This window comes from Erithacus rubecula (assembly GCF_903797595.1).
Source record: "Erithacus rubecula genome assembly, chromosome: 27".
Classification (NCBI taxonomy): domain Eukaryota; kingdom Metazoa; phylum Chordata; class Aves; order Passeriformes; family Muscicapidae; genus Erithacus; species Erithacus rubecula.
Genome location: NC_136679.1, coordinates 2,241,821 through 2,259,440, shown reverse-complemented (window position 1 = coordinate 2,259,440; position 17,620 = coordinate 2,241,821). Strand labels below are relative to the sequence as shown.

Here is a 17,620-nt window from a genome sequence, read left to right as displayed (position 1 = left end):
GCCGGTCAAGTCCCGGCCCCCTCCCGGTACCGGCCCCGCCCGATGCCGCGGCCGGGCCCCTCCGCGGGCGCCCCCTGCCGGCCGGGCCCCGCCCCGTCCCCCCGGGGGAGGGCCCGCCCGTTCCGGCTCTCGCCCCGCCCCACCCCGCCTCGGTCCGGCCCAGCCCCGCGCGGTAAGATGGCGGCGGCGGCGGCGGCCGAGGCCGAGTGCGATGTGGTCATGGCGGCGCCCGACGGGCCCGGCGAAACCGACAGCGACGAGGAGGCGCGCAGGTAGAGCGGCGGCCCGGGCGGGGAGAGGGCGGCCCCTGTCCCTCCCGGTGGGCGGGCCGCGGCCCGGCGAGGCTGCGGGTGCCGCAGGGCCGCGGTGCAGGGCGCTCGGCAGGGCCGGGAGCGGCCCGGGGGCTCCGGCCGGTCTTTGCCCGGGCTCCGGCGGGCGGTGGCAGCCGGGCGCCATCGGCGGCGGCGGGAGCTGCTGGGTTCGCCGTGCGGTGCCGGTGTGTGTCCCGGTGAGCTCCCGCGGCCTCCGTGTGCACCGGGATTAGAGCATCCACCCGTCCGCGGCGTGTCCCAGAAATACAGTTCGCACCCTGAGACCCGAGGCCCCGCACCCTCGGCGGTGTGGGGCGAGCGCGCCTCCCCCTCGCTGGGCAGGGAAGGATTAAACTCGTGGGAAGAGGAGCCTCCAAACTCCTGAACCCTTTGCTGCTTCATCACCTCCTTCCCCTGGTTCCTGGTCCGTTTGAAACCTGCCCGCAGTGGGTTTCGCTCTGTGCTCCCTGCTGTGGATAACGGGATAAACGCCTTGCCCCAGGAATGCTCCATCCTCCAGGAGCTCCTGCTTTGTGTGTGCCGTGCTCTGGGGCAGCTCAGCAAGGTGGGATCCCCACCTTTCCCACATGTTTTCCCCCCAGGAGTGAGTGAACTGAAGTGCTACAGGCAGAGAGGTGGGAATGGCCCTGTCCAGGAAGCTCCACTGGTTTTCCATAGTGGCAGGTTCATCTCCCAGGGAGCTGGAAGGGAAGAGCTGCTCCTGTAAGAGCTGAGGTGTTTATTTGCCCTGAGAGACGATTCAGTGGAGTGAAGAAGAGGAAACAAAACCAAAAGCAACCTCTGAGGAATGGTGGCTTCAGACTCCCATTGATGGCTCAAGGGATTCTGTGGAATTGAGGAGCAGCTCCCTGGGGAGGTCCTGCTGAGCAGGGAAGGAAAAGCTGCTGAAGAGGCACTTGGGGCTCACAGAGCACTGGGATTGCCCAGCCTGTGTGAGCACATCACTCCTGCCCTCTGGGCAAGCGAAATGTGCTGTTTGAAATGGTAAAAATTCACAGAGGTAAACCCTGGCTGAAGGCACAGGTGTCTGCAGGTAGTGACCTGAAGCTCCTTCCTTCCTTCCTGAGGCTGTGCCTTGCACCACTTTCATTAGGTGCCTTCACAATGTTTCCTTTTCATGTTCTTTTGGGAATGTTGCACTTTTCCCTTGCTAAAATGGACCCATATGGGCAGGAGCTGATTCCTTGTCATTTCTCTGGAGGAACCAGCCCTGCACACCCCAATTTCTTTGCAGTTCTGTGCATTAACCTCTTTCCTACCCCAGCCCTGCCTGTTTTGCTGATAGCTCGGTTGCTCTCATGGAAATCAGAGCAATAACTGCTGTATTGGGAAGCAGAGTTGGAGCTTCAGAAAGTGTCAGGTGTTTGTGAAACATCCCAGGCCTGATAAGAGCTGGGTGAGCTCTGCATGGGACACACTGAATTGGTGTAGCCTTTGGAATGTATCTGTGCTCACTTCTGTAAAAAACAGCAAAAATAAGGGAAAACCTTTTCAGAATCTTTATGGTAACTCTGCAATGAGGGTTCCATGTTCTGTTGTTTGCATTTAGGGATTACAGTACAGCAGAATATGGGTACTTTGTTCAAGGACTCACCTTTGTCCAAATGCACAGTTCTGTTCTCTGTGGCTTAATAAAGCTGTGAAGTTAGAAAACAAGCAAAAGGGGAGATCTGCATTTCAGAATGGTTGTAACTAATGTTCTGAAGCAGCTGCAGACATGCCAGAGGCCTCCCAGGATGTCCAGGGCACAGCAATGGAGTGTGGTCACAGGATAATTATTGTCTGCTGCTGCCTCATGGATTGTTGGGGTCCTGGCAGAAAGTGTTGATGTAATTGTGTTAATTTTATCCCTTGGTGCACCAGTGCAGAGCAGCTGATGAGCAGGCTGGGCCACCCCTGAAAACTCTTGTTTCTTCATTAACTTCAAGGGTTTCTCTCCCATGGGAACAGTTTTTTTCCTGCTCCCAGCTTTATGAGCTTGGGCCCCTGGAGCTTTGCCAGGGAGAATTTCCTTGTCATCTTCCTGGCACCTCTGGGTTCTGGCTCCTGTGCATGCTCCAGGCTGGATCTTTCTGCTCCTTCTTCAGCACTGGAGCATGTGGAAACCTCTTAAAAACAAATACCTCCAGCTCTTGGGTAAATACTCTTGGGAGATTGCAGAGCCCCTGCTGCAGGCCTGGGGTGTGTTGGGGCATCCACATTTCCCACAGCAAAGTGACAAGCACAGAGTAACCTACAAAAAGTCCTGGAGGTTCTGGCCAGGTCTGCAGGTGTTACCTGGAGGTTTTCAGGTGTTGTTGAGCTCCAAGAAGTTTTTCCAGTGCATGATTGCATGAAGTGAGGCTCCTCCAGAATAGATATCATTTCTCTCTGGCTTTAGGGGCAGCACTGGCAGGAGGGGGTGAGTCATCTGAGGGGTACCAGGTCATTCTGGGCTAACCTGGAGAAGGCTCTGCTATTCCTGTTCTGCCTGTAAATGGGCACTTGGGTTTCCCAGGTGATTAACCAGCCCATTTTACTCATCAGGAATTATTTTATGCTCTTATGACCATAGCAAAAGGTACTCGTGTAGTTGTTTGCACAGAGTACTTGAATACCTAATTCAGGCAGTTGCTTTTTCCAGTAGGAAAAGGTGATCCATACCTACAGTTTCAGCCTATTTCCCTAACATGAAATGTGCTTTTTTGAGGTGAATCATAATGTAGATGCAGTCATTTTCCCATGGAATTCTTAAGCTGGCTGGCTTCCTTCATTCAAAAGGAATTGCTTCCTTCAAAAAAAGCAGTCTCAGGCTGATTCTAGACCCTTCCATGGGTTTTCACAAAAGTTATTCTGTGGCCCTGCCAGGCGTGATGGGGCCATTGCTGGGAATTAGGTTAATTCCGAGCTCCAGGAATTACATAACAGCACAATTAAAGCTGGGGCTCTGCTGCTGTTCTCACTGCTGCAGGGAAGGTTTGGGTCAGTTCTTGGATTTCTTGTGGCATATTTTGGTTCTCTTGGATCTTTTGGTCTTCTGAGTTTGCCCTCAGGTAAGAGGAATGTTCTGAAGGTTTGAGCATCTTCTGGGATGAGGTTCATCTTTACTCTTGGAGAGGCTCAGGCCAGCCCTTTGTTACATTTCCATGGGTGAGTCTTTCACCCATCTGTGTAGGTATTTGTGTGTCCAGACTGGGATTTCCTGGGCTGGGGACTGCATTGAGTCCCTGCCATGGTTTGTGTGCTGCCCAGGGAGCAAACCCACTGGGAGCACGATGGGGGGAGCTGATGTGCCAGGAAACAGCTCTGCTGTGCCCCCAGTGTGCCAGCACTGCCCAGCAGGGCACAGGGAGTGTGTGTGACACTGCTGTGCCCCCAGTGTGCCAGCACTGCCCAGCAGGGCACAGGGAGTGTGTGTGACACTGCTGTGCCCCCAGTGTGCCAGCACTGCCCAGCAGGGCACAGGGAGTGTGTGTGACACTGCACTGCCCAGCAGGGCACAGGGAGTGTGTGTGACACTGCTGTGCCCCAAATGTGCCAGCACTGCCCAGCAGGGCACAGGGAGTGTGTGTGACACTGCTGTGCCCTGGGTGTGCCAGCACTGCCCAGCAGGGCACAGGGAGTGTGTGTGACACTGCTGTGCCCCAAATGTGCCAGCACTGCCCAGCAGGGCACAGGGAGTGTGTGTGACACTGCTGTGCCCCCAGTGTGCCAGCACTGCCCAGCAGGGCACAGGGAGTGTGTGTGACACTGCTGTGCCCTGGGTGTGCCAGCACTGCCCAGCAGGGCACAGGGAGTGTGTGTGACACTGCTGTGCCCTGGGTGTGCCAGCACTGCCCAGCAGGGCACAGGGAGTGTGTGTGACACTGCTGTGCCCCCAGTGTGCCAGCACTGCCCAGCAGGGCACAGGGAGTGTGTGTGACACTGCTCTGTCCCAAATGTGCCAGCACTGCCCAGCAGGGCACAGGGAGTGTGTGTGACACTGCTGTGCCCCCAGTGTGCCAGCACTGCCCAGCAGGGCACAGGGAGTGTGTGTGACACTGCTGTGCCCCCAGTGTGCCAGCACTGCCCAGCAGGGCACAGGGAGTGTGTGTGACACTGCTGTGCCCTGGGTGTGCCAGCACTGCCCAGCAGGGCACAGGGAGTGTGTGTGACACTGCTGTGCCCAGCAGGGCACAGGGAGTGTGTGTGACACTGCTGTGCCCTGGGTGTGCCAGCACTGCCCAGCAGGGCACAGGGAGTGTGACACATGAGTGTGTGTGGTCATTGCCCTGGAGAGCCTGTCCCACTGCCCACACACCCTCTGGGGGGAAGCACCTTTTCCTAATATCCCTCCTAACCCTCCCTCACCCACTCCAGCCATTCCCTGGGTCATCAGAGAGAAGAGCTCAGTGCTTGCCCCTCTGCAGCCCCTCATGAGGAAGATGTAAATATATATGCATAAATCCTCACTCAGTGTCAAACCTCACCTGAGTGCACCCTCTGTATCTTTCTGGCACATGGAGTGTTTTGTTTTTCTTCCAAGTCCTGAAAGAAGGGAGGGGAGGATATTCTATGTCCAGGGGCGAACATGATGGCTAATTTTAAGCTCTAGACATCTGCCTGCTGTGAACTGAATTGAGATCACCCAACTTATTTTACCCCAGTGGCTGAGTCACATCTGACAGCTGAGAATCTGGGTGGGATTTCACCCCCAAAAATGCCTGATAAAGGCACCATATCCTATTAAAAAAAAAGTCTCTGCAAGAGCTGCACAAAATAGTCAGGTGTGTTTCTTTTGTCAGAGCATAACAGGAAAGATTCCTTGGTCAGGACAGGATTTCAGAGCCTTCCTTAAATCCTGGCTGTTCTAGGGTTTTGCCACCATTTCAAAATGCAGTAAAGTGGGAGTGAGGGTCAGGAGAGCTGGGAGATAGTGACTCTGCTACCCCCTTAGGTGTTGGATTTCTGTCTCATCCCTGCCCAGGGGCTGTGCCAGCACATCTGGACCAGAACTGCTGGGTTACAGATCTCTGAATGTTCCCATGACAGAAAATCAGGTGTCTGCAGGAGTCTCACTGGGAGCTGGAGTGGGAGGTGGAAGCCACGATCGGCGCTGCAGCGGGGGCAGCGTGTGGAAGCTCTGAGGAGGAGGCAGGAGTTGTTAGGCAAGCGTGGGATTGTGTCACTGTGCACAGGATGGCTTCTCCCAGAGCTGCTGTGCTGGGGATGAGCAGGGGCTGAGCTTTTTTGCAGGGCAGCAGGAGGAGAAGGAGCCTTGTGCTGGTTCCTCTCTCCCCAGGCAGGCAGTGAGCTCCATCCTCAGAGCTTGAGTGTGCCAGGGAGTGTCCATGCACGCAGCTGCTTGGCTTCCTTGGTCTCAGAAGATGTTCAGGTTGGATGTCAGGTGGAATTTCTTCACATGAAGTTGTCAGGCATTGCCCAGGGAGCAGTTGGAGTCCCCATCCCTGGAGATGTTCAAGGAATGACTGGACATGACACTCAGCACTCTGCTGTGGTTGATGAGGTGGTGATCAGTCAAAATTTAGGCTCAAAGATCTCAGAGGCTTTTTCCAACCCAAACGATTCTGTGGTGGCAGGTTCTCTGCGGTGACTGGGACCAAAATACTTCAAGTTTTAGAGATGCTGAGAAATACCATAAAAGAGAAAAAAAAAATTGCATTGCTTGCAAGGAGAATTGCACCCACCAGCCCCTCCTGTGCCTGTGGTGCATGTGAGTGATGAAAGACAAGCTTCTTACCCAGCTCCTTGGTGCAGCTCTTCTCCATTTCTGTGTCCAGCATGGAGCAGCCCTGCAAAGACACCAACCCCATCACAAAGACACCCATTCAACCAGGGGCATATTTTTAGCAAAGCACGATTCTTCTTCAGTGTCAAAAGTAGCAAGTGGGGAGCGCAGGAGGCAGAATGAGCTCATTCAGTCCACAGCATCTGTTGGGCTGAAACAATCCCCAGTGAGATCAGGGGCTGCAGTTCTCCTTGTTGGAGCCAGAGCAGTGGTAAACAAGGGCTGTGTGCTCTGTATGTCATCAGGGCACAGCGGGGCAGAGCTGCTTCTGTCCTGGTGCTGGAGCTGGAGCCCAGCCTGACAGCTCCAGCAGGTCCTTTGCCTCTGTGCTCTGGAGGTGATTTGCTTTCAAATTTTCATCTGTAACCCTTAGGCCATGTGAGCAGTAGAAATACCTGTGCTCTCCTTTCTGCCGGTTTCACCCGAGGCACTCTGACTTGTTGATACATTGATCTGTATTAAAATGCTTAAAAGGGAAACAGACCAATAAAAAAGGAGTAGAAAACAGTAATCATTGTGTGGGGGTGTTTCTCTGGCATCTCAAAGTGCTGGTGCTTTCTGAAAATTGGTTTTGCTGGGGTTATGTTTTCTTTCTCCCATTTTCCCAGTAGTTTGTGGCAGATGGGATGCTCTGGCAGCCAGCCTTTAGCTGTGTCTATTAGATGGTAATTCCTCATGACAGGACAGGTAAAATGGCTAAAAGACTTGTGACTCTGCCCACTGTGTTGGACAGGTTGTGGTGGTGGCTCAGGTGAGTTCTGCAATTAAGGCTGTTCACCCATTTCTTGAGACAGAGGGAAGGAACTTTCATAGGATCTGTGATTTTCATTTCTATTTGTGATTATCAAAACAAGAGAACAGTGAAACTCTACTGCCCGAGTTCCAAAAGTGCAGAAGTGCTGAGTAGTTTTTCCACTGTATTTAGGCATTTGATCTATAATATTCTAAAAAGTTGGTTGTCTTTGGAAACATTTGAATCGTGCAATCCTTGCATCCTGGTGCTTGTGATACAGATCCATCCCACAGGCATGTCTTTGCTGCACATCAGTGTAGCTGGGAGGGTGCAGAGCTCCTGGGACTCTGGTGGGTGCTGGCTCCTGAGGAAAAGCCAGGCTCCAGCACCTGCCTCAGGTGTGATGCTGGCAGGGCTGTGGTGGAGGAGGGATGGCAATTTCCCATCTTCAGTGAGTGAGTTCATAATTTTCTGGAGCAGGGGTGTGAGGAGCTGAGCCAGGAGCCAGGACAGGGTGCTTGGGGGGCATTGGGTGTGTGCTCCCCCTGCTCTGCCACAGTTTTTACCCATCTCATCCCAGGGTTTAACTCCTGCAGGGCTGTGGCTGCAGTGTAGCCCACAGCAAAACTTAAAACTGAAAGTGAAGAGCACACTTCCCAGCTCCCAGTGTCCATTGTTCTGCCAGCTGGGAAATCTGCAATGGCTCAGTGAAAACAACCCCTGCATGAGGTGGTTGTGTGGGAAGGGCCAATGGCAGCCTGAGCAAGGCTGAAAACATGGGAACTTGTTCCAACACAATTCCCTTTGTTCTCTCCCAGGTCAGGCTGCTGAGCACTGCTTGCATTTGCTGTTCCATCACTGTGATGTGTTCTCCCTCCTGCCCTGTGCAGGTGAAAGGCTGAAGGGAGATGAGGGAAGAGAAGGGGCTTGGTTTCCCTCAGGGGAAGCTTTGCTTTCGAGAGTTTAAGGGAAGCTGCTTTAAACCATATGTTGTGTGTTTTTAAATGTCCCAAACTGTCTCTGCAAATGCTTGCTCTTGAGTGTGAGGACTATTTCTAGACCTGTTGCCAAGGCAGTGCCTTGCAGTTCTGTTGGAGGCTTGTACCCATATTTCTCTTTGATTTAACTGTCTTTTGAATGTGGAAATTTGTTCTTGGCTCTGGTTTGTAACTATGTGGGACTCCTGAAAGAAGCAGCACTGTCTCTTTTGTTCTGAGGTGCAGCACCTTGCAGGAAGGGGCTATTGGATAAATTCCATACCAGGGACTTCTGTTGGACTCTCTGAGGGGGCTCAAAGGTGGTTTTAGGCTTCTATTGAATCCCTGTAAAATTTGGCCAGGAAATATCCCTGGGTATCCCATGTACAGCACTGGGGTATCTGGGAACCAGCAGGAAATGGGATGTACTGAGGAGATCTCACGAGAATCAGCTTAAATTTGGAGCATTAAACAGTTACACTGAGGTTGCTTGGGGATCAAATGCTCATAATGGTCATAGTCTGTCTGGTGCTCAGTCCTTCTGAAAATGTGTATTTTGCTTCCTTTCAGAGAAGCTGAAGCATTCAAGGAGCAGGGAAATGCATACTATGCCAAGAAAGATTACAACGAAGCATTCAACTACTACACAAAAGCCATAGGTGAGAACAGCTGATAATATCAATCTTTGCTGAATACCATGTCTAAAACTGGAGCTGGTTGCTGATTTCAAACACACCACTGGGGTTTCTGACAGCACATGCCGAGTTAAAACCTCTTGCCTGCTTTAATTACTTCGGGAAATGTCACCAGATCGATAATGCCAGTCAGGGCCAATGTTCTTAAGTGCCACAAGTTGTGCAGCTGCTGCATTATGCTGATAGTGAGTCTTGCATTGTCTCCAGATACGTGTCCCAATAATGCCAGTTATTATGGGAACAGAGCTGCCACGCTCATGATGTTGGGCAAGTTCCGAGAAGCGCTGGAGGATGCTCAGCAGTCGGTCAGGTTGGACGACAGCTTTGTACGGGTACGTGGAGAACTTCAGGCTCCTCATTCAGTGCTTTGTCTGCACCTGTTACAGCTCTTGCAAGTCCATTTTTACCTGTGTTCCCAGGGCCATCTCCGGGAAGGGAAGTGCCACCTTTCCCTAGGGAATGCCATGGCTGCCAGCCGCTGCTTTCAACGAGTTTTAGAACTGGATCATAAGAACACCCAGGCACAGCAGGAGGTAAGAGGATCTTCAGATGTAACTATGCTCAGGAGAGGAGAAATGCAGTGTAGTGTAAGGCAGATGCCCATGTTGTATCTCTTTCACAGGGTACATTTTCCTGGACTCCCAGTTCAGTGATTTTATTTCGAATTTATTTTAATGCTGGCAAAAGTATTCATGTAATCTGCATTACTGGTCCATGGTCTGCAGTAGTTTTGGCTCTGACATTCAGGGATTGGCTGCTCTCAAATGCTGCTTGGTGGCATTTCAGAGCAGAGACTGTCCTGCAGCACTTGTGTGTTCTGTCTTTCAGCTGAAGAATGCCACAACTGTACTTGAGTATGAAAAAATAGCTGAAGTGGATTTTGAGAAACGGGATTTCAGGAAGGTGAGATTAACTTGTTTGGTGTGTTTGACATGGCAGAGGCAGGTGTGTGGCTGATTTCCTTGCTGGCTGTTTGGGAGCTGCTGTGCCACCTCTGTTTTAGCAGGGCTGGCTGGTGAATTGTGTCAGCCCTGAAAGTGGCAGAGCTCCTGCTCCCTGATCACTGACCCAATGACAAATGAGGAGGTGACTGGCTCAGGCCAACCCTCTGTCACTGTTTGCTTTGCAGGGTGAGTGGAGTCATGATTGAGCTGTTTGAGACAGATTTTGTCAGCAGCAGCATTTCATCATGCTTTGCTCCTGAAATGCATATCCAGGATTCTTCTTTCTCAACTCTTTGAAAGAGGAAAAAAAAAAAGGCAGGTTATGTGCCAGCAAGGGTCATACAAGAAGGAATGCAGATCTGCATGGGGAATTCTCCTTATAGCTTCCATATCTTTCTTCCCAAGGATTGTAACAGGATGCAGCTGGTACTGACATGATAGAACAAGAAATGACAGTATGAAATCTGAAAGGCACCAAGCACTTCTCATGCAATTGTTTCTGTGCACTGGATGCTTGTAAGGCTCAGATTTGTCCCAGAAAAGAGATTGTCCAATACATTGAGCTCAGGTCACTCTTAAGCTAAGCTCAGGATTTTGCAAGGGTAGATCCCAGCTTTGTATCACTTGTTTCTGAGGAGCAAATGGGATGTGTGATCAATCTGAATTTGCTGTGCAGGAATTGCCCTGCCTGTATCCCACATCATGGGCATCTGCATCTGTCCCTCACTTCCCCAGTTCCCACTTCACTGAGGAGGCTGAAAACGTGATCTTTGTTTCTGGAGAGCTGCTCCTGCCTCACCCAGGAGCCCTTGGCTCTGGAGCACAGTGCTTCCCACAGCAGGGCCCCGTGATGTCACGGGCTGAGGAGCAGATGAACCTTGGGGAACAATGCCCCGTTCTTGCACAGATGTCCCCACCAGAGTGCAGGGATGGAAAAGACCCATTAGCTCACCCTGCCCATGGCTGTCAGGCCAGTGGAAGATCAGCCCTTGCACTGTACTTTTTTGTGTTTTGTCCAGTCCAAACTGTCTCAATCTATTGAATTTCTGTCCCTCCCACATGTCTTTATATGAAGGAAACAGGGGCAGGATTGTCCTTCTTGGCCCTTTCTTTAGGGCTTACAGTTTAGAAGAGTTAAAGGGATGGACCTCCTACAGGTGTCCCTTGAGTCTTGTGTAGTGCTCTGTTGCAGTAATCCAGCAGATTCCTCAGACTTTGGCACACAAATCCCTTTGAAATGCACGGCCTGCATATGAGGAAAATTTTCCAATGAAATGTGTCTCCAGCAGCAGTGGAGATGGATATCTGCACACTCACCTTCCTGGTCAAACACAAATCTCAGGCATGGGGCAGCTGTTCAGAGCAGACCCTTGGCTCTTTGCTGTGCTCACTGTGCTTTCTCCCACCCCAGGTTGTGTTTTGCATGGATCGTGCTTTGGAGTTTGCTCCTGCCTGTCACCGCTTCAAAATCCTCAAGGCCGAGTGTTTGGCACTGCTGGGCAGGTACCCTGAGGCACAGTCTGTGGCCAGGTGAGTGTCTGAGGGAGTAAAACACAGATATTCCTTAGTGCATGTTGTGCTGAGGAGGGAACTTGTGAATTTATCCCCATTAATCTTCCTGGGAAGCTGCATGCAGACCCCAGTCACAGCCATCCTGCTCGAGGAGGCTTCTGTCCTTTTGACTTGATAAAATAACTGGGTGCCTCAGTGGAGGAAGGTGCTTGTGGAGGTCAGGAGGAAATGAGAATAGGGAAAATTTCCTTTCTTGCTGTGTGTTAACCTGGAGAAAAGGAGACTCAGGGGTGACCTTATCACTCTCTACAGCTCCCTGAAAGGTGGTTGTAGCCAGCTGGGGTTTGTCTCTTTCTCCAGCCAGCACTGACAGAACCAGAGGACACAGTCTCAAGCTGCATCAAGGGAAAATTAGGCTGGATATTGGGAAAAAGTTGTTCATGGAAAGAGTGATAAAGCACTGGAATGATCTGCCCAGGGAGGTGCTGAAGTCACCATCCCTGGATAAAAAAAGCCAGGATGTGGCACTTGGTTGTGAGGTTGCAACCTTCCAGTGCTCTAGGTACCAACTTCATCAGGTTATTTTTAAAATAAGCAAAGCAGCTAATAGTTGCTAAAAGGTTATTTATTGCAGAAGCACATCAGTCTCAAAAGGCACAGTCACAGACATTAAAGTCCATGCTAGGTTTTAGTTTAGAGTCTCAAGTAGAAGCAGAAGTTGCTCCCAGAGGTTCCAGTGGGGCTGATGTTGCTGCAGCAGCTCCTGTCTTCTTCTCAGGTGTTGATGGTAAATAAAAGCAAAAAGCAATGGCAGAAAAGCAGAAAAGGTCATGGCAAAAAGCACCAACTCTTCCTAATACATACTCTTATATAGAATCTTTCAACAAACTAAGACACAAACTCAGACAACCACTCCTTAACCTAGTAGAATTCTAGATTCTTAACATGCTAGATTACGTATAGACTATGCATATGACATATTGTTCTCTTTGAAAAATGTAAGCAATATTCTTACTATAGCTCTATTATGTTTAAGCACCATCTTCAACTACAGTCTTGGAGCCCCTACTGAAAACATTAGCATTAGTTTTTCAACTTTCACTAGAACTTGCACTTCTACTTTAGTATTTAAATCTTTTACTTACTGAAAGCATTAGAGCTCATACTAAAACTTACTAACTTACCTGAAAACTTAAACCTCTACCTAATGTTTGAGTGGCTTAATATACTCCAATCTATCCAAAGGTTTTAATTCAATCCCTGCACTCTTGATTTCTCCCTGAAGGATTCAGAGAATCCTCACTGCCTGCAGCACTTGCTGCCATGGTCTGGTTGAGGTGTTGGGGCATGGGATGGACTGATGATCTTGAAGGTCTGTTCCACCCCTGAGTGTGAATCTGTGGTTCTGTGTTGCAGTGATATCCTGAGGATGGACTCGACCAACGCTGACGCTCTGTACGTGCGTGGGCTGTGCCTGTACTATGAGGACTGCATTGAGAAAGCTGTGCAGTTCTTTGTGCAGGCCCTCAGGATGGCTCCTGACCATGAGAAGGCCTGTCTTGCCTGCAGGGTAAGTGGTGGAGAGGGGCTGTAAAATCACCAGATTTGGGTTTTCTTTAAACCCAACACGTAGTTTGGTTCTGCTGGGTTGATCCCTTCTCTATCCCTCATCATTGCCTTTCCCAGATCTCCAGGAGCAGGATCTCCAGGAGGGTTCAACCCTTCCCAAAGACAACCAGCTGCTGCCTCAGATAAAAGCAAGCTCCTAAAAACTGTTTCTCAGCAGATTGTCATACTTTGAAGCAGCATCCCCTTCACTCTTCTTTGTTCCCTGGTCAGATAGTGGAGCAATAATACCAGCTGCATTGGTTCTAAAGGAAATCCTGACTTTCAGGTCCAACATCCAGGCCAACACCCTGATTTAACACTGTTCCTTCTTGTTGCTCCTTCCCTGCTGTGGTTATTTCACCAGCTTTAAATCTGTTCATGTGCTCTCAAAAAGTGAGCTCCCAGTCCTTTTATTTTAATCCATAAATTTACTGCACTGTCATGTTCTCATCTTAAAATTTAGGCAACCTTTTTCCTATGGAGAGTGCCTGGCACTGGCTGTTCCTTAGTGCTTCTCTTGGAGGAAAGGCAAAGTGCTTCCAGATCATTTCAGCTGCTGGAGCAAGGCTGTGACTTGTGTCCTGCAGCAGTGTCTGAAACCAGATTAGATCTGTTGTGTCTGAGGACCCTTGTCTGGCAGAACAAGGTGCTTGGTCCTCCTGCCTCATGTCCTTACCCAGATGTGTTTCCTTTCAGAATGCCAAAGCACTTAAAGCAAAGAAGGAAGATGGGAATAGAGCATTCAAGAAAGGCAACTACAAACTAGCATATGAACTGTACACAGAGGCACTAGGAATAGACCCAAATAATATCAAAACAAATGCCAAACTCTACTGCAACAGGGGGACGGTTAATTCAAAGGTAAGAGATGATCACCTGGCAGGTGTCTGTCACCATATCCCTCACCATGGCAGGGAGAAACTGCAGATCAGTTATTCTGGAAAGGACAGGCCCTCCTGGCTGCTGGGCAGCTGCATCTCTAAGGCCATGGGCAATGTTTCAGGGTTTTGTGTTTGCACAACACTTGGATCAGGTCCCAACAGGCAGCAATCGACTCCTGCAGAAACAGAACTCAAATACTTGGGCTGCACAGAGTGGGAGGGAGAAGAGGGACATGCTGCAGCCTTATCTTAGTCAGCAAAAAGCACCTCTGTGTTTGTTTCCTTCCAGGAATAAGCAGATTTCTTATTCTTCTTGTAAATTGTGTCTTGCTTTATGTTTTTATGTGTAAAAAAAAAAAGACCAAAAAGCCAAACCTAATTTAAAGCCCTATGACACTTCTTCAGCTTTGCTGTTGAATTTTAGTCCTGTGTCCTCTGGGCATTTTTCTTCCTCAGCAGTCCCAGTGTTGATGCTCCTTCCCCAGATACCCCCTGGTCAAGAGACACAGGCTCTTCCCAAAAGCTGGGAAGTGGCATGAGCTGGAGCCCACATAATAGATGTCTCACATGCTTGTGTCTGGAAACAAACAATACTTTTTCTAAAAAATATTTCCTTTCAATATTTTTAGGTTTAGCTTTTCCCAGGAATCAGTTTGGACACAGAATTGGGTTTTTTATCAGAAAGGCCCTTGGTTTTGAGTGCACATAGCTCTGTCACATCACTGACCAAGCTTCTGAATTTTTTTCCCATATAACAAAACCTCAATGTTTGGGGGAAATTGAAAAAAAAAAAAAAAATTCCTAGACAGAGACACAGAAAACAGTGAGATTTTCCCCAAATTCTTCACACCTTTCATTTGCCTGAAGTTATGATGCAGAATTTGGGGTTCACTCACTTGTGTCTGATGTTGTAGCTTAGGAAATTTGAAGAAGCAATCGATGACTGCACGAACGCAGTGAAGCTGGATGACACATACATCAAAGCCTACCTGAGGAGGGCACAGTGGTGAGTACACCTGGGCACTGGGCACCTGAGTGTCCTCCTGGCACCTCTGAGGGACAGACTCACAAATCTGGAACTTAACTGAATAGAAGGGGTGGGGTCCTGAATTTATTCCTCTGCCTTGTGCTGCTGAGGAGGTGGGAGTAGCTCTCTGTGGCCTCTCCTGCCTGCCTGGATCTGGCACTGCCTCTTGATGGTGTGTTGATAGAATCATTTGGGTTGGAAAACCAAATTGACCAAGACCAGAGCACTGAGTACCACATCCAGTTGTTCCTTGAACATCTTCTGGAATGGTGACTCCACCACCCCCCTGGGCAACCAGTTTCAATGCCTGACCACCCTTTCAGTGGAGAAATTCTTCTTCATGTCTGATCTGATTTAGGGAGGATTTGTTCTAAAACTTGACTCAGCTTACTGTGTTTATAGATGTTCTGTCCCAGAGAGGCTTTCTCTCTCTCTGCATGTCTGCAATTGCAAATTTACATTACCTTTTTCAGGTCTTGAGAAAGACCTCCAAGATCAATCTTTTCCAACCTCTCTGTAATTGCTCAGTTGCAGTGAGTAGGGAATGTGTGAGTAAGGCTGAGGGGCAGCAGACAGAAGTGTCCCTTGGAGGTGCCAGGGTTTTCACTCCTGACCAGCACTGCCACTGTGAATCCTGTGCCAGTTCTGACCCTGCCCCAGCTCCCTGGAGCTCAGGCTGGCTGGGATCAGTTCCTGCAGCTGCATGTTGGAATTCTCAGGTCCTTAAAGCAGAACTTGTGCTGCCAAAGGAGTCCCCTTGGAGCCCAGAGTGCAGGTTCCTGTGCCAGGGTTTCCCTCAAGTGTCAGAGCTCCCAGTCCTGTGTGGGCTCCTCTGAGTTCTGATCTGCTGCAGTCCAGAGCACTTCTCTTAATCCACATCCACCCAGACAGGCTGTACTGAGCCCCTTTTGATGTTCCTGTGAGGGACCCCTTGGCCACCAGTGTTTCTTTCCACAGTTACATGGACATAGAACAATATGAAGATGCTGTAAGAGACTATGAGAAGGTTTATCAGACAGAGAAAACAAAAGGTGAGCACAAGGGCACTCTGTGTGTGCACAAGTTTCCCTGAACTGGCAATTTTTTTGTTGTTCTTTTATCCCCTCACAATATGCTGTGATTTGCAGCCTCATACCCCAGCAGGACAATATGGAGAAGCCTTCAGAAGCACTGGAAATCCCTGTCTCAGGTCTGATTTCTCTCCCAGCATTGAATGCTGAGATGATAATTCAGCTTGTGTCTGAGGCAGTGCACTGGGTTCAGAATGTCTGGTTTTGGTTCTTGTTTTGACTATCCTCTTGCTTTTTGAGTGGCTTGAAGTGGAAGGGACAGAGTAACTCCTCTCCTCCTGGTGTTTTACTCCTTTCCAGAGCACAAGCAGCTCCTAAAGAATGCACAGATGGAACTGAAAAAGAGCAAACGGAAAGACTACTACAAAATCCTGGGGGTGAACAAAAATGCCTCTGAAGATGAGATCAAGAAAGCTTACAGGAAACGAGCACTAATGCACCATCCAGGTACCCACAGCACCTTCTGTGCCCTGTGCAGCCAGCACTGAGGCAGAAATGCATGTGGAAGAGGGAATTTCTGGGAAATGGCAGCTCTGACCCCACAGATCTGGAGCATGTTCTGGGACAGGAGCTTGGGAATGTTTAACATTCTCCATTTGCACTAGAACTTACTTTTCCTGCTTGTTTGTGTATCCCCAGACAGACACAGTGGAGCAAGTGCAGAAGTACAGAAGGAGGAAGAGAAGAAATTTAAGGAGGTTGGTGAAGCCTTTACCATCCTGTCAGATCCCAAGAAGAAGGCTCGCTATGACAGTGGGCAGGATTTGGAAGAGGATGGATTAAACATGGGAGGTCAGTGTTCTTTACAGTACAATACTCTGCCATGGCAGCCTTTAACAAGATCAGACCCTTTAGAGTCTGCCTTGTCCCCTAAAGCAAGCCTCCTGTTGGGAATGGTTCCATGGATGGAGTTGCTTTGGTCCTTCCAGTGTTGGGATGGCAGGGCTGCACTGAGTGTCTCTGGTTGGGAACAGGCTGGGACACTGTGGGTGTTGTCCTTGGCTCTGCTAGTGAGGAGTAGCTGCCATTAGGCAGAAATCTGTCACAGGATGTGTTAAACTGTAATTGTGAGTCCCTAAATGCTGCTTATCCAGATCCTTAGGCTGCCCTGTGGCAGGTTCTCTCTGGGAGAGTTGCTTTACCTGTTTGTGGTCACTACATGGCCCCAGGTGCTGAGAGCCAGCCCAGGCTGGCCGAAATTTCCTTTATATATATTGGAAAAAATAGTATTTCTCTATAAGCTGTGCCCCTGCTCAGCCACTCTGAGACACTCTGGACCCTCAGTGAGCTGACAGCTCCTGAACTGTGGGAAATGTGATGGCTGTTTCTCTGCAGCTCATGAATTCCTTCTCTCCCCTGTAGAATTTGATCCAAATAACATCTTCAAGGCCTTCTTCAGTGGGCCAGGGGGCTTCAGCTTTGAAGGTAGGTGAGGTGCTCTCCTCCCAGCCTTGGAACTGTAAGTACACAGATCCCCTGGCAGGACAGCTGGGGCTCCCAGTGGATGTGCTGCTTGAGGAGAGCATTTGGCTGTTGCACAGATTCACAGTTCTGCCTGCACAGTGTCAGCTGGTGGCTGGTTCTGGTTCTTCAGGGTTCCAAAGCCACAAACCTGGGAGTGCTCCCCATTCTGTGTGTGGGCTTGGCCATCTCTGTGCTGCTTAGCATTGCACTAAACCCATTTGGATTTGAAAAGTCCTGATTATCTTCCATTTTCTTTTTCAGCTTCTGGGCCTGGAAATTTCTTTTTCCAGTTTGGCTAAGAAGCAAAACAAACACAAATCAAACCACACATACCTGATCTGCTTCTTTTAACCTCGAGTATGGACAGCCCCAGACTCCTCCTCCATCACGTCTCGTTGTCCTTAGAGCAGTTTCATTTCTGGGTTGGAGCCTCTGTTTGTGTGTTGTGTGTGTGAAGAGGAAACCAGCTCGGGAGGGAAAAGCTTGTGAATTTTATTTTACTGTTAACTTTATTAAAAAAAAAAAAAAAAAAAAATAAAGCTTTGAATCTCTTGGTCCCTCCATGCTGGCCCGTGCTTTCAGCTGCTTCTGCCCCTCAGCACAGAGGATT

At 49.7% G+C, this 17,620-nt stretch overlaps 1 protein-coding gene across 2 annotated transcripts; it reads left to right on the top strand.

Moving 5' to 3' along the window:
• Positions 1-27: 27 nt before the first annotated feature.
• Positions 28-17,571, top strand: DNAJC7 (DnaJ heat shock protein family (Hsp40) member C7). Of its 2 annotated transcripts, XM_079327998.1 has the most exons (14): positions 28-272; positions 8,380-8,468; positions 8,712-8,836; positions 8,924-9,037; positions 9,333-9,407; positions 10,860-10,978; positions 12,377-12,530; positions 13,265-13,429; positions 14,364-14,455; positions 15,434-15,507; positions 15,847-15,993; positions 16,186-16,338; positions 16,909-16,971; positions 17,272-17,571. In XM_079327998.1, exons 1-14 carry the CDS (start codon positions 43-45, stop codon positions 17,307-17,309), a joined length of 1,638 nt encoding a protein of 545 aa, XP_079184124.1. In that variant the 5' UTR covers positions 28-42; the 3' UTR covers positions 17,310-17,571. The 2 variants fall into 2 exon arrangements, 1 of the variants encoding a protein (XP_079184124.1); XR_013776927.1 differs by lacking the exon at positions 17,272-17,571 and having other exon boundaries at positions 82-272; positions 16,186-16,734; positions 16,788-16,971.
• The last annotated feature ends 49 nt before the right edge of the window (positions 17,572-17,620 follow it).